Genomic DNA, 17,931 nt, shown 5'->3' with positions numbered 1-17,931 from the left:
AATATACTAATATTTATGCCGTTGAGTTAAAAATAATCATTATTGGCTTTCGAATTACTATTTACACCAATATATGAGTGATGTTGAATGTAGAACTGTTTCAAATAAAATGATTATTCTCAATTCCCGGAGTTAACACTTCAATTATCTATTTAAAAAATATTATAAAATGTTCAATAAAATTGTATATTAAAAATTATGCACTGCTAATTTATTTCCAATTGCTCAATTTATTTTATTGCCAAGGGTTATACAATTTTTCAGTCATACCTGTATATGTGGATGTATAAATAAATATATTTTGTTGAAAAATCATCGTCTGCCTTTGTGATATATGGTCATAGCATAAGACACACGTGTTGAAAATTGAAGTCTTTTAAAAGGTATTCAGAAAGAATTACTACATAGCATTCATATAGGTACAATATCACCTTGGATTTTTCTACCCAAAATAATTGCTTCAATAATGTTGCCTATTCTTTTTATAATTACGTACCATATTTTAACTGGCTTTTAGTAATTTATGATCTAAATTAAATTTTTTTCACTAATAATTCAATGTACATTATTACTTAAGTTTATATTTGAAGTGAATTAATTTATCAAATTCTATTCACATGTGCTCTATTCAACCTACGATCAACAAAATTATTGCAGTAAATGGAGAGGAAAAAAGCGTGTGTCGGAAATAGGCTAATCTTTATCTTAAGTTCAGAAGTGAAAACAATTTGCACTTTGTCACCACCCACCGGATTAATTGAATTATAACTCTTAATTCTGATTTTATCAGTACTTGCAATATACTATTTTAAAGGTAATTATATAAGCTACAGCTTTCTCTATCATAAATTTTACCGTAACTTCTCTTATTTTGAAATGGCAAAGGATTGAAGGACTCGAAAGACACTCTGGTTGGACACTATCAATATTTGTGTAACAGAAAAATAATAAAAAGCAATAATTGGTCAGAAAAAGACCTTGAATTTTCATTTATATACCTTTATGCGTAACTTTTTTTTAAAAATAGATTTTTTTTCATGAAATCATGAGCTTTTTGGAAGTCGTTTGCACTTTTTTTTCTAGAATCCGCCAAGATCTCTTAAACCAAGTTGATTCTAGACGGAATACGATTATTTTTAATTTTGGTAGAAATGGCACTCAAAAACTATTTGCTTTAAATGAAAAAAATATTGTGTGCGTCTTTTATCTGCATGATAGCTCACTTATTTTACACGCAGAAGTACTCATTTTAAAGCTTATTTTGAATACTATAAAATCCCATTTTCATATTTAGCCTAATATTGTATCTAGAACACCGATTTATTAGGATTTTAATTGATATAATTTTGTTCATTACGTGATATTCATTTAAATGTATATTTTCAAAAATATTTGCATAAAACGATGAAAAACGCAAAAAACAACAAATTTTTAGTAGCCAGTAATTTGAAAAGTAATTTCTTTCTTGAAAAACATTATTAAACAGTTCTTTTGTCGATATCCGACGTTAGTTTGAAAGAAATACAATTGCACCACTGAAAAGGGATGTCATCCCCCCGGGAAGTGGCAAATGATTCTAAATTATTTTTACTTTTAACCTTGAGAGTAAGATGAACCTAATTCCAAAATTTCATGCAAATTGGAGCACATCAAAAATATTCAGATCCAAAATGCTCCATTGTCTTGAGTAAATATATCGTATCCAATGCCAAACATATGAATTTTTGACACAATGAAACTTCTAAATAATTGTTTGAATAAGTAAATTATTTTTGTATCGTGATTTAGTAAAGTAAGGCAAAACACGACTGCATTTAAAAGTTAAAAAATAATAATCAGTCAAAGTGATGTGCGATCACTGACAGACGCATGCGCAGACTGCATCACCTGTCAGATGTTGACTGTAAATCTTAAATTATTTAATTTTGGCACATCTCAGCTGCTTTTCGGCAATAATAATATAGTCATTATATTTTTCTTATTTATAATCATAAATATATTATATTTTAATATTGTCTTAGCCTATAAGTGAATAGAAATGTTTGGCAAATGACAGTCTTCATTTGTTTTTAATGTCAAACTAAGCTTCAAATATTTTCAAGGTCAAACAATGATAAGCGGTTTTTTGTATTTTTTTCCATTGATTTCTACAATCTATCTATATTTTTATGAATCTAAAAATTCTAGAAAATTTCCCGAACAAACTTCAGGTAGATTTATGAAAATCCGAATTATGTTTGGAAGGATTAAGCATTCATATAAACTTACAGAAGAATTTTATATATAAGATATATATATATATATATATATATATATATATATATATACTTTTTTCTTTTTTCTATTTTTGTATCTATTTAATATCTAGTTTTTATTATCTTTTCTATCTTTTATATTTTGTTTGTTGTTAAGTGTTGCTGTTCTGTTAATTTTTCTTTTAATTTACAGTTTCTATACCAATCTGCATATTTTATAATTGCCTAGTTATATTAATTTTTATACTATTTTTAGATCCACTGATGATGAAATTAAATTGAATGTCGAAACGTTTGGAATTAAAGATTATTTTATAAATCTTTGCTCATATATTTCAACATCAAAATTAACTACTTAATCATGTATATATATATATATATATATATATATATATATATATATATATATATATACTTCAGATGCCAGTATGCCGATCAACGTACATCAGCAGATATTTTATTACAACATCAATACATATGTTTGGAAAATACATATAAAATAAATCAACTCTCAATGCCAAGCCCAGAGCCAATAATTAAAGAGAATTTAGCTCTTAATTGTCTTCAAAATTCCAACAAATCAAGGATATTATCTGAATTTACAGAAATAATGAAGATTGGTAATGGCGCATTTGGCGATGTTTTAAAGGTACTTGCCCTTGTCATCTTTTTATCTTAATTGTATTTTATTCTGATTTATTTCATCTATTATTTTTCTTGAGTTGCAGTTTTTTTATATCAATATTAGACATCAATTGCATGAGTTATATTAATATGTATAATTACAGATAGTGTGTATGTAATAACTTTCATTACTAAATATGCAGAACGGTTGATTAAATTTTGTAGAAGTTTTTATAATACTCATTGTTCGTTTTTACTAAATTTTGATATCTGTACTTGGGTTACCAGCCGGTGTATATATGCAGGTTCGGAGAGTATAACTATAATTATAGTTATTATATGTATATTATGATATCGAATTTGTGGAGAATATTATTCGAATTAGCCAATTAACATTAATTAGCTTTATGAAGTTATATAGGTACTTTATTAGTTCTTTTTAATAAAATACATTTTAAAATCCGAAATGGATGAAATGAAATGGATTGACCAAATCAATTTGATTTATACAATCAAAGATAATATGAGTATGTTTAAAATAAATCTAATTTATATTGATCATTTTTTAGTCAATATGAAAATTTTATTTTTGAAAAATAAACAGTTGAACAATTTACCTAAATTGTTGAATTTCACTTCTTATTGATTAAGTTCATTATGCATACGTATCGTGAAGTTCATGCAACTTTCTTTGAGGCAAAATGCTTAACTCGATGATTATACATTTTATTGAATATTTCCCCTTCATGGGCAAAGAATAAAATTAGCTGCTAATTAGGCACGTAAGTTTATTTTTTGTTTTAAATTTAATCTTGATTTCTCGTCGGTGGCGATTTCAATTGTAAAAATACGTTATGGGGTTCCAGAATCACAACAACGAAAGGTCGAGAGCTTGAAAAGGTAATAAAAGCTAACAAATATGCATTCATTTCACCATGGTCACCAACATACTGGCCATCAGATCCAAATAAGCGTCCGGACTTGTTGGGCTTTGCCATAATTAAAGGTATTAGCATTTCTAATATCTCAATAACAAACTGCCATGACCTATCCTCAGATCATTCTCCATTGTTACTATCACTTGGATCTACAGCCATCAAATATTCTTCAACGACTCAATTACACAACAGTTATACAAACTGGGAACTGTATAGAGACTATTTATCTCAGAAAATCGTCTTGGGTATAAGGCTGAAAACATCTACAGAAATAGAGAAAACTTTAGACAATTTGACAAATATTCTTAAAGATGCAGCTAGATTTTCAACTCCTATCATTGAGCGTAAAAATAATTTTTCCTACAGCTTTGAGATCAGAAATCTCATAGCTGAAAAAAGGAAAATTAGAAGGCTTTGGCAGAAATATCATGATCCTCATACTAAAACTTAATTAAATAATTTAAGTAACAAGCTCAAGTACAAGTTAAGAGAATTTAACCAAGATAACTTCGACAGGTATGTTTCAAACTTAAACACTGGCGATAATTCTATCTGGCGCCCTATAAGGAGCATCAAAAGGAAGAATCTAATAAACAACCCCATAAAAGTATCAACTTCAGACGGATTCACTTGGGCTAGAAGTAACAAGGAGAAAGCTGATTGCTTCGCGGACTACCTTGCAACAGTATTTAAACCAAACATTAACAGTTGCAATACCCCTGACGTACTCAACCCTCAACCTTCATATTCGACAACAGAATCCCGAGTGCCTAGGTTTACACCGGGTCAACTCCACTCTTGTTGTCAAACTTTGCGGAACAGAAAGGCTCCAGGCATAGATTTAGTTACAACAAAGATGCTGAAGGAACTACCAAAAAAGGGATACGTTCTTTTAACTTACATCATTAACGCTATTATTCGTCTGAACTATTGGCCAATGTCGCTCAAACAGTGTGAAATAATATTAATTCCTAAGCCAGAGAAAAATCCTGATTTAGTAAATTCTTACAGACCGATCTCGCTTTTGTCCAATATAGCCAAAGTTTTTGAAAAACTAATTCTATCTGATATTTCTAACCGCTACAATCTATTTCCAGACCATCAATTTGGATTTAGGCCGATGCATTCAACAATACAGCAGTGTCATAGGTTAGTAAACAAAATCCACAAATCTTTCGAAGATGGAGAATACTACACAGCAGCTTTTTTGGACGTGAAACAGGCCTTCGACAAGGTGTGGCATGAAGGATTACTTATTAAAATCAAGAATTTAGTTCCTGATTATCACAAATTCTTTCAATCCTACTTGGAGAAAAGACAGTTCAGAACCAAAGTTGGTACAGATTTATCCAGTTATCGATTCATAAAGGCCGGCGTCCCACAAGGTAGTTGCTTAGGCCAAACCCTTTATATTATTTTTACATATGATTTACCACAATCAGAAAATGCAATGTTAGGTACATTTGCTGATGACACAGTAATAGCAACATCTCACAATAATCCTGTTATAGCTAGCACAAAACTACAGCACCATTTAAACAAAATAGAAGCATGGGCCCAGAAGTGGAGAATTAAAATTAATGAATCAAAGTCTTGCCAAGTCACCTTCACCCTAAAGAGAGACAAGTATCCGGCAGTTATTATCAATGATAAAACGATACTTCAATCAGATACTGTAAAGTATCTGGGTTTGCACCTAGACAAAAAATTGAATTGGATTCCACATATCAGCAACAAATGTAAACAATTAGAGAGAAAAGTAAAATCCCTATATTGGATGTTAGGCCCAAAATCTAAATTGTCCCTCGATAATAAGGTGCTAATATACAGAACGGTGATTAAACCGATATGGTGCTACGGGGTTGAACTTTGGGGATGCGCCAGCAAAACGGGTATATCTGCCATTCAAAGGAAACAGAGCAAAATTCTTAGACTAATCACAAATGCACCATGGTTCGTTTCTAACGAGATAATTCATAATGATTTAAATATAGAAAAGGTCCAAGAAGTTGTAAAAGCTAGAAGTACATCCCACTTTGCCAGACTTCACAAGCACAAGAACGCTACTATTTCTCCACTGCTCGTCACCGCGGATGTGAGAAGACTAAAGAAAAAGCAACCAGCTGACTTAATTTGAATGATCATTTTAGAAACTCCCACTGGGGAGTTTTCTAAACAATTTTATTTTTACATATCATTATTTATATTTTTGTTTTTTTTTTTTTTTTGAACTCAAATACTGTATCTTAGTTACATACATCACAATAGCTTATAGAATTGTAACCCGTTCTGATTACTATTTTGAAAGTTAATAAAAAAAAAATTCAATCTTACATTATCTACTCGATCGAAATTTTTGTTTTTATAATGTATTGGCCATATGTTTTTATATATTTTTTCAAGTTTTTTAGAAATAATTTACACAACACAAAATTTTAAATATGGATATGTAAAAAAAAAATGAAAAAAATACGCAAATTGTTCAAATATCTGTAAACAAACTAAAAATAAATTCAAGACTAAGATCTGTATAGGTCCCATTTTTCACTATTTTTATTAGTTGCCTTTGATTTAACAAGTATTACTCATTTAATAACGTTTCTAATATTTCAGGTGCGCAACAATTTAGACGGAAGCGTGTATGCTATAAAGAGAATTCCATTAAATCCAAGAAATAAACAATTATATGGTAAAATAACTCGTGAAGTTAAACTGTTATCAAAATTATATCATGACAACGTTGTTCGGTACTATAACAGTTGGATAGAAACAGCTAAAATGGAGGTATGGTTCTAAATATGTTATTAGTTTGTAGATGAAAACGATTTCCTAAACATGAATCGAGTGAATTACAAATGCTGTAGTTTCAATTGATTTATTTGTATTTACTATATGACATGACAAATACTCCAGTCAATGGAGCTGATTTTTTTACTGTGCTTCGATTTGCATAAAATTTTGAATTAGGCTCATCTTATCTCATGTTCAAAAGTGAAAACTTTTTTTTTTATTTGCATAGATTTATTGCCGATCAAAATAATAAAAAATTCTAAGATAATATGCTGGAGTAAATGCATTTAAGAGATTATCTCTTATGAGATATCTCTTTTTTTTTTTTTGACATTTTATTTAAGATCGTATGGCCATTTTTGTTACTTGGTAAATTTTCATGGTATTTTTTGCTCCTTTCTTTTATCATTTTATTAATAGTTTTCAATTGCGCTCTTTGTATTATTTTTATATTTGAATTACTTGCGCGAGCCCAAAGCTCAATTCCGTATGTCCAGATTGGAAAAATTATTGTTAAATAAAAGGGGTTTGTTTTCATAACACATTTGAATTCCTGCCAATTAGCCAATACAACTCTTTGAACTTCTTCTCTATCTGTTTCCTTTTCATTTTGATGCGCGTTGATCAGCTTAATTTCTTATCCAGATGAATTCCAAGATATTTTACGCTCTCGTATTTTGGTATTTATATGTTGTTTATTTTTACGCTTGGGCAGTTTAGGGTTCTTGTTGTGAAGGTTATATGGCTAGATTTTGTTTCATTTATTTTTATCTTTCACTTATTAGGCCACTTTTCAAATTCCAAGACATATTGTTGTACATTTGCCGTTGCGACGGATGTACTTTTATGAGTACCATCGGGAAAATTATGCCGTTACTATCAGTTGGAATGACGTGTGTTTACAATACAATACAATACAATAGTGGCCCTAAAACACTCCCTTGTGGAGTTGATGTTTCGTAATTCTGATGTTTCTGTTCCAACTCTAGTTCTGAATAATCTGTTTGTTAAGTACCATTTCAATAGTAAAAATATCTTGTGCGTCAAAGAATGTTTTATTTTGAAGAGTAGGCTCTCGTGCCATGCTTTATCGAATGCCTGTTTGATATCGATAAAGATCGCTGAACAATATTTCTTTCTTTCTAGTGCCTTTTGGATACTATTTACTATCCTATGGCATTGTTGTATTGCGGAATGCTGGGTTCTAAACATGAATTGATGATTAGGTATTATATTTAAATACAATGAGTATTCTTACTAATAATAGTTTTTTCAACAATTTGGATAGAATTGGCAGTAAACTGATTGGTCTGTAAGATCTGATATTTGAAGTTTTAAAATCATTATAACCTCTGAAATTTTAAAACATTTTGGCCAATATCCCAACCTAAATATTGCATTAGAAATATATGTCAGCAGAACAATTGCTTTTCTTGACAATTCTTTCAATACCCTTCCTTACATGTTTTCTATCTTTGCACTCTTCTTATTATTTATGAGCTTCATAAACTCTTTTATTTCTTTTGGTGTTACTTTTTTATAATCCTGTACCCACATCGACGTTTTTTCAATATCATATACTAATATTTACCATTCAGTTTAAACTAATAATTATTGTTTTTCGAATTAGTATTTACACCAATATATAAGTGATGTTGAATATAGAACTGCTTCTAATAAAATGATGATTCTCAATTCCCACAGTTATCACTTTAATTATCTCTTTAACAAATATTAAAATATGTTCAATAAAATTGTATATTAAAAATTATACACTGCAAATTTATTTCCAATAGCTCAATTTATTTTAATGTCAAGGGTTATACAATTTTTTAGTCATACCTGTAGATGTTGATGCACAAATGAATGTTTTTTTGTTTATTCACAACTAAAATATTGATTTCGCAAATGTATCACACAAAAAATGATCGTCAGTCTTTGTGATTTATAACACATAGCAAATTCAAGAAGAATTAATATATAGCATTTCCGGTTTCAATAATGTTACCTTTAATTTTTATAATTTAGTAAATTTAATATCTAAATTACATTTTTCTCACTATTAATTCAATATACATTATTACTTAAGTTTATATTTGAAATGAATTAACTTGTCAAATCCTGTTCACATGTGCTCTATTCAACCTACGATCAACAAAATTGTTGCAGTAAATGGAGAGGAAAAAAGCGTGTGTCGGAAATAGGTTAATCTTCATCTTAAGTTGAGAAATGAAAACAATTTACACTCCGTCACCACACACCGCATGAATTGGATTATAACTCTTTTAATTCTGATTTTATCAGAACTTGTAATACTTTATTTTAAAGATAATTTTACCGTAACTTCTCTTATTTTGAATCGACAAAGGATTGAAGGGCTCGAAAGACACTCTGGTTGGACAGCCGCGCCCTCTTTAAACAATAATACCCGTATATATTATTCTAAATTATTTTTAATTTCATACTTGAGAGTATGAAAAGATGAACCTAATTCCAAAATTTCATGCAAACCTAATTCCAAAATTTCATGCACATTAAAAATATTCAGACCCAAAATGCTCCATTGACTTGAGTAAATATTTTGTATCTAATGCCAAACACATGAATTTTTGACACAATGAAACTTCTAAATAATTTTTTGACTAAATAAATTATTTTTGTATTGCTATTTAGTAAAGTAAGGCAAAACACGGCTGCATTTAAAAGTTAACAAATAATAATCTGTCAAAGTAAATTATAGGCTAAGTTTGATGTGCCATCACTGACAGACGCATGCGCAGGCTACATCACCTGTCAGACGCATTTTGACTGTAAATCTTATATTATTTCAATTTTTGACACCACATCCTTAATTAAAACGATATTATAATACTAATCAAATTATATTGAAATAACTAAAATATAAGAAAAGTTCAAAATCGACTAGTACAAAGGTGTAGAACACACGAAAATTAAATTAAAATTTATTTAATAATTATCAAAAACTTCGTGATTAGTTAAATTCCAAAATTATATTAATTTTGATGCTGTCTGTATTTTGTTATCTTATGTGTGGTTTTTGCGGGCGAAATTTCAAATATCGTTTTAATTAAGGATGATACACAGAGCAGTAGTTCAATAATTACTATGAGTATTTATAGGTTGAGATATTCTATTCAATATATTCTTATATATTATTTAATTAAAAAAAAACTTCAATATATTATTTAATATATTTATGACTAACTTAGTATACTTGCATTTGTATGCTTGCGCTGTAGCATGAATAGTAATCATACCGATATACTATTATTATGTATATTTTTTATCAATCTATTTTTTATTTATTTAGTGGTATTAATAAATAATATCAATAATTATTAATTAATAAGTAATAATTAATTAATAAATTATTAATGATAATTAAATCATATAATATACTTGTACAATATATAAATATATATTTAATTATATAAAATATAGTTATTATTATACATATACATATAAATATATAAGGTAAACGTACCATATTACGGGATGTTAAGAAACGTTTGACTTTAAAGACGAATTTTAGAGAAAATAGGAAAGTGGACGAACTAAATCTGTTATATTTTATTAATTAGACCTTTGAGATTATTATAAAACAAGATTTCTCGTCGTAGAACGTCATTTATAGAAATAATCGGCATTTTGGTGAACCACGCGTTTGTCTCTAATTCCGTGATAAAATTCGGTTCATGAACCTAATGCCGGGAGTCGTTGTACACTATTCCGTGATAGCGCTCGAAGCATACATTTTTGATCGTAATGCCTTGATAAATATATTTGTAGGTTATGAAAAGTACGGTTAATTGAAAAATAATATTTTGATATAATTTTAAACACATATTTAATATATTTTCATGGAAATTTGAACAGTATAAGTGATTATAAAACTTCCAAAACAAAAATGAAATAAAAGCTGGTATTAAAATTACAGCAATTATTGCAACACTGGAAATGATATGAATAAATCAAACTGGAATGAAAAAATAAATCAAATAAAAAATATGAAACAAAGAGGATATAATTTATGTATTCAATTATCAATCCTAAATCTGCATAAATATATTTATTACTTAACATTCAAAATATATTTAAAGTATGAGATCATATAACAATTAGCTAGAGGGTTAATACATAATTTTCTTATTAAACTATATTTCTTATTTAATGAAAATATAAACTTTATGTAAATATATACTTTAAACTCTAAATAAAAAATTTAAACACCAAATAAAAATAACAATTTCATCAACAAATGTAAATAATCTTTAAAGTCCTTAAATTTACTAGATTAAATCAGGTACAGAAAATACACCTCTTTTATTTACTGGAATTGGTGGTTTTATTTTTTGCACTATATCTTTGGCATCATAATCTAACACATCGTCTTTATCAGGCCAACGCCAGTTAACTCTTCCATTTGCAAAACCGCTCATAGTCATAGTTTTGACTAGGTACTTTGGTTGATCAGTCTTATCATTCGAGGTTCCGAGTATTTTTCCAGGAAACTTTTCACCTTCATAGTATATTACCACAAAATCGCCTTTGTTTAAAATGGTACTTTTGTTTTCTTTGTTTTCTGTATTACGATTTCTAATATTTCATATTCTATATCTTCTCTATCAATAATTTTTGAGCTTGTTGCTTTGCTGTTCATTGTCGCAGGCGTTGAGCACTGTATTAAGGTATTATGTTCTTCAATTCCATCCAATGTCAAGTCCTCATTTGGCCAGTCTAAAGTAATTTCTGAAAGCGTATAATTATTTGCATCTATCGTAGAGTCACCCAAGTGCAAAGACTCCAGAGAAGGAACCATATGATTGCGAGGATTTGAATAAATTTGTCTAATGCTTTTCCAATAGTTGTATAAACTTGTATCTTCTAAATCCCCATTCCACTCTCCATAGCAATTTTGAAATGCATTTAATTTTGCCATTCCCAAATGTGCCTCAAAGTGTGCAACAAAATTATTTGAAGTTTGTAAGGTTGATGGACGGCAAATCTGAGTTAGATGATGGATCAGTATTTTTGACAAGTCGACTGTAATCAATGGCGTTTTCATCAAATGGGTATAGTCCGCATTTGCGAAAACCATTTCTTATTGTCTCTTGTTTTACTCATCAATAGATTTCTTAATAATTGGTCCAAAATCTTCTCTTTTTAAACGACGTGCATTATTCTCTATTCGCCAAGAATACACATTTCTACTCCAGGCACTTTTTAAGCTGTGAAAAACCGCTACGTTCATAGGCTGTAAAATATGAGTTGAATTGGGCAATAAGGCAACCAAAATAATGCCAATTTCTCTACATAATTTACACAGGTGATAGGACAAATGCGAAACATGACCATCCAAAAATAAAACAACTGGTTTTTCAATATTTTCGTTTATAAGGAAAGGATTGAAAACATTTCCAATATACTCAAAAAAGTTTTCGCTGGTCATCCACCCTTTATCACTTCTGCCTATGGACCAGGTTTTCGGGTATTTTGCTAATATGTTAGATGGTATCCTCTTATAAGGAAATAATGACAGAACTGACATCAACTTCCCATCTGCAGAAGCGCCGATCAATACTGTAAGGCATTCCTTTTCATCATTTCCTGATCTGCAATGTACAGATTTGGAACCTGTTTTAGCTAAAACAGCTTGACCTTTTGGGCACAGGAAAAATGCAGATTCATCGCAATTAAAAATTCTAGATGGGTCTTGTAAAAGCTCACTAAAGTCATTTTCCTGAAAATATTTCTCAACTCGCTTGAACCATGCCCTAATTTTCACCTCATTCACACTGACATGAGCCGTAGTCAAGGGTTGACATATTCTTTTACTAATCAAAGGGTTTCTTCTAAGAAAACCCTCATACCAATGCCGACCTGGATATCCTTCCCTAAATTTGTTAGACCGACCGAGTTCAGCAACCAGTTTATGTATAGAATGTAATAAAATGTCTTTCGTTACAGGAAAACCCATTTGAGCCATCGTTATAACCCATTCAACAATAAGGTTTTCTTCTTCGGGGGTCAGCACTGCTGGAGCTCCTGCACGACCTTGCTTTTTGTATTTTCCGTGTAATTTATCATATAAGGTTTGATTTGGAATTTTATATGTTCTGGAAGCTTTGTAAACAGATAAAGTACCATCGCGAATTTCTTTTAAAGCCTTTTCTAGGGTTTCATGTGAATATTTATTTGAAGCCATCGGTACTTTAAAAAACTAAACAAAATATTTAAAAGTTATATATTTATACATAAAATTTACATAAACTGTCAAGTACGTTGCAAGTATTAAGCAAATCAAAACTACCGTATTTACGAATATGTCCCTAATTCGCTGCATACATACACACATACCCGCACACTAGTGATTCGTGCTCTATAAATATCGTGCGTCATTGATAGAAAACAAGTGTATCTATAAGCTTTGACATTACACAAATGATTTATCGTAGATGAAATAAAAGAAACATCTGATTCTCTCATTACTACCATTTTTAATTTCAAACTCAATTATTAGGGTTAAAAATTAAAAAGAACATATACCGTAATTAGGTCACAATATTCTGTGGTCATCACCAAACTTAGTAACACCAAAAACACGACTCAATTTAAGCATAATTGAGAATAAAAGACTAAAATAATTCAGGTCTACTTTTCCTAATTGCGTGACACTCACGGAATAACGTTCAATGCCTCAATTGTGTGAACTTAATTACGGGAGTCACAAAATTGACACTTTCTTAAAACATATTTGCTCGATTTAACTATAAAACTTATCACTTATTATTTCTTAACAATAATATCACAAATTTATATTGAATAAGCTTGCCAGTGTCACATAAAAATCTTAAGCAATTGTAGCGTCACATTAACCTAACTAACAACAGGACTGTACATAAATGGCGATCGGGTTATGACAGATGCGTTCAGAAGCTCTATATGGTTTTAAAAACTAATATTTAAAATGGAAAATCGTGCTCATTTGATGAGATTCGAATTATAGTTTATGTGGTATTGTTTAAAATTATTATTCACTGACTGTTTTCTTATTTTGCGATCAAAATGAAAAACTCCCGTAATAATGTACTATCCCGGAATAGTGTACGTTTACCTTAATTATTCAAAATATAAATATATATATCTTGTGTTTTATTAAAAATGTTTTAATTTATCAAGACGCGCGGCGAGCAATGCTGTTGCTAGTAGTTGCGAATGAGAGACGACTTACACGGGTGTTATATGAGCGCGAGAGTGTACTTGCTCAGGTTTTTCCTAATTTTGGATGTGTTCTACCACATGAAATAAAACAAAATTTTGCACACTAAAAGAAAATTCAATAGCCTTTCTAATGATGCTAATTAAAAATTAGTCCAAACAACCGCACTACCCGAAAATTTAAAACAAAAAATTATTTTCACTTTTTCATGCACTAAAAAATAATTATTTAACAATATTTGTTATTAATAATGTAGTACATACCGATGTGAACAGATTGACGTTATTGGTTTGTCGATATCTCTCACAGTTGCGACAAAAAATGACTTTGAAAAAAGGGGCCACTTTCACACATTTTCAATGATATCTCGGCCAAATTATGAGCTACGGATTTGAAATTTGGTATATCGGATTTTCTCGAAAATACCTATAAAATGGCATCAAAATTATTTAAATACCAGGGTGGGGCCAATTCTGTATGGAAACACGCCCATACCCTTTACACCTTCAGGATGTGACCTTAACTTTAGATAGTTGGTTATAATAGTTGCTTATGAAATCCTTATTATAGATATTATATTCGCTTGAATCTATTCTATTTTTAGCCTTTGTGTAATAAAGAATTATTTTATCGTTTGTGTGAATTCTTTTCTTTATTTAAATATATTGTAAACGCTAACATATACGATGGAATTATGTAGACATTAAATTCTTGATTTAAATATAATTGATATATTATTTGTGTAATTCATATAAATGAGATATCTTCTTTATAGGATTCCAGAAATTTGAACTATGTTGATATAAATGATGAAAAGTCGTGGTCAGTTACATATGAAGCTCGAAAATCGCAAACATCGGCTAACAGCAGCGTTGAAGACGGCAGTGACAGTGATGATTACATTACGTTTTTGTAATAATTTGTTGTTATTTATTGTTTTTTTAATGAATTTAGATATAAAAATGTCTGTTTTTTTAGGCACGGTTCGAAGTCTAGCTGCTTATCAACATATTCTACGGATATGGATTCAAAAGGAGAGCAAAACTTACAGTTTAGATTTAATAATAAAGATGAAATGCAATATATGTATATTCAAATGGAATTTTGTGACAAGAGCACTTTGAGGTATTACTCTATTTCATTATATATGTTTCTAGTAGTGTACGGCATTTTGCCTTTAAAAGTTCTAGATACATAGTTCATTTTGGCTTTTAGGAATTTTAGATAGTTGACATTGAATAAGCATTTCAATTGTATATGTTATATGTGAATCTGTTATCCGCGGCACATTGTTTCAACGATATTTTCGAGTACTGTCGAGCTGTCTTTGCGTCTTTAAAACTGGCCTTAGAAAATGAATGGTTTTAACATGCTTAAAAAATAGTAAGCTGCACACGTAATAACTTATTGTCGCAGTTAATAGCAAATGAAGAAGTGTTAAGGAGAGTGAAAAAACGCAAGAACTCTACTGGGTTCACGATAATGAAATGGAAATGAAAATGCTTCTGAAACATCATGAAAAAAGAGTGTTCCATTTTTTCTTTCTCTTTCCTTAGAACGCAGGTCAATTAGCACATCTCTCGCAAATCTGTCTATGGCGTTCCAAGCAGTCTCAGTTTCCAGCATCTGGAGTAATTCTTTGGTTCAATATCTATTCTACATCGTCCCGTAGAGCACTAAATCGTGGGCACACGAAGAACACGTACTCAGCACCTTCGATTTCGCCCAAACAATATAGGCAACCCGGCGAACTATTGTGCTTGAAGCGGTGTAGGTAGACTCGAAAACAGCCGTGCCCAGATAGTGCAATCGATGCTTGCAATTTAGCCAGAGTTTGATGTTTGGAATGAGATGATGCATGCAGATGTTTGTTGATTTCCACGAGAAGAGAAATTATAGAGAACTAAATGCCGAAGTGCAGGACCAGGTAGTATATTAATATCAACAATAATATACCACGGAAGGGAAGGGAATCATTGATTCGCTAGTTTGCACACCATGAACCTACCTTTGGACAGACCACTAATTATTGTCATTAACTTCCCGCATGAGAAGTTATTGTAATCGTCACAAAAATCTAAATTGAAATTTTTTCATTAGACATATGCACATCAAATTATTATGTTTGTTTAGAGATCTCACTAGTAAGAACAAATTTTGTTTACATTTCTATGGGTTACGAACCAATGTTAACCCGTTAGACAGCAATGTGGCGCTTTGACATTTCGTGACTTTGCAGTTAACGTAGCTCGACAACTGTTAAGGCTTGAATGGGAAGATTAGTCAAAATAAAGTTTTCTAAAATTTGTAATGTTAAATCAGCCATAGGAGGACTAATACTAGAGCCCATGGGCAAACCAAAAATTTGCGAAAAAAATGTATCGTCAAAACAAAAATAAGTATTTTCAAAAATGAAATTTAAAATAGTTTTGAACCAAATCAAGTCAATAGATGTATGTGGTTTGATGTCATTACAACGGTCAGTGACTGTCTGTAAAGCAAGATCCCAAGGAATATTGGTAAACAAGGAAATGACGTCAAAACTGGCAAGAGAAAAGTTGGAAGGGATTTCAGAATTGTTTAAAATTTTAGCTAAATTAAACGAATTGGAAACATTAAATTTGGATTATATTATATTGCAATATGCGCTCTTTTAATTCCTCGTTTATTAATATATTAGTATATTATAATTTACACAATTTTAGTGTTCAATAAATTTTACATTATTAATTAACTTCCCGTAGGGTAAGCTATTGTAATCGTCCAAAAATCGAAATCGAAATTCTTTACATTACTCGACCTTTTGAAGGTTTCTGAACATTTTGGCATACTTCAGAAAAAATGGATGTGTGTATGTATGTATGGATGCAAATTTGGGAAGTTCCAGCAATTTGCCTTAAGGCACGATGCCATACACCCCACTAGTTTTTTCTGTTGTTTTTCCTGGTTTGGTATGTATATAATTTTCTCCTTTTTATATATGTATATTTATTATCAGCTTTTGTATTATTGTAATATGTTTTTTAGATTACTGAATGATGTCGCACATCAAGCGTCGAAACGTTTAATGGAATAAAAAAATTCTATTTAATCTTCTTTTTATATATGTATATTTATTATCAGCTTTTGTATTATTGTGATATGTTTTTAGATTACTGAATGATGTCACACATCAAGCGTCGAAACGTTTAATGGAATGAAAAAAATTCTATTTAATCTTTTTTAATTCGACGATTGGTCTGCAAAAAAATATTCATATATATATATATATATATATATATATATATATATATATACATAAATACACATATGCATGTACATATATACATGCAAACAAACACGTATGTGCACATACATAAACATATCTATACATGCACACACACACATTACATATACATATATACATACACATGAGATCATTCTAAAATTTATCGTTTTTAATTGAATTTAAAAAATTTAGATACGAGTCATGAATGATATTATGATCTGATCTCGCGTTAACACAACTTAACCAATTGAAAAAGATTCAACAACTTTCTGAAAAAAGTCTGATACAAATGAAATGACAAATTTCCCCATCGATCCGTCATCTGCGAATTTTTTTATTCAAGGTCAAAGCTGTAAAATTCTAGTTTTCCCCATTATCCGCCAAAACCATAAGAAATTTATAAAAAAAATGTTAGATAGGTTTATCAATTTTAAAATTCTCTATTAAACTGTTATTATTATTTTTTTTCGTTAGAATCACTGTTTATGAGATATTGCCGTTTGAAAAATTTAAAAATTTATATTCTTCCTAATGTACAGCCATTATATGTCATCAAACGTGTAATATAAGTTAAAAATAAGAGTCCGTTGGTTTCTGTTTAAATAGTATAAGTTTAATGGAATTTTTGAAGATAAAACTATAGTGTCAGCCCCTAATTACCTTAGTTCATGAGCAACACCCGCCAGCCATGTCCTTTTCCTAGTGTGGGAGGGTCACATATATGACTGTTGCGAATAAACGGAACTAGTGGTGTATGGCATCGAGCTTTATAGCAAATTGCTGGAACTTTCCGTACCAAAAATTAAATTTTTCAAA

At 30.0% G+C, this 17,931-nt stretch overlaps 1 protein-coding gene across 1 annotated transcript in view; it reads left to right on the top strand.

Annotated features, from left to right (window-relative positions):
• Nucleotides 1-17,931, top strand: part of LOC113384923 (eIF-2-alpha kinase GCN2) — a 635,046-nt gene that overhangs the window by 201,659 nt on the left and 415,456 nt on the right. Inside the window, exons 11-14 of the mRNA XM_026622699.1 lie at nucleotides 2,676-2,904; nucleotides 6,431-6,601; nucleotides 14,623-14,759; nucleotides 14,826-14,972. Coding sequence (XP_026478484.1) covers nucleotides 2,676-2,904; nucleotides 6,431-6,601; nucleotides 14,623-14,759; nucleotides 14,826-14,972 — 684 coding nt within the window. The remainder of the gene's footprint in view (nucleotides 1-2,675; nucleotides 2,905-6,430; nucleotides 6,602-14,622; nucleotides 14,760-14,825; nucleotides 14,973-17,931) is intronic.

This window comes from Ctenocephalides felis, unplaced genomic scaffold (assembly GCF_003426905.1).
Source record: "Ctenocephalides felis isolate EL2017-DRISC unplaced genomic scaffold, ASM342690v1 CF-g0.4_SCAFFOLD_03571, whole genome shotgun sequence".
In the NCBI taxonomy this organism is placed as follows: domain Eukaryota; kingdom Metazoa; phylum Arthropoda; class Insecta; order Siphonaptera; family Pulicidae; genus Ctenocephalides; species Ctenocephalides felis.
Note: the sequence above shows the minus strand (reverse complement) of the source record. Positions and strands in the feature narration are given on the sequence as shown.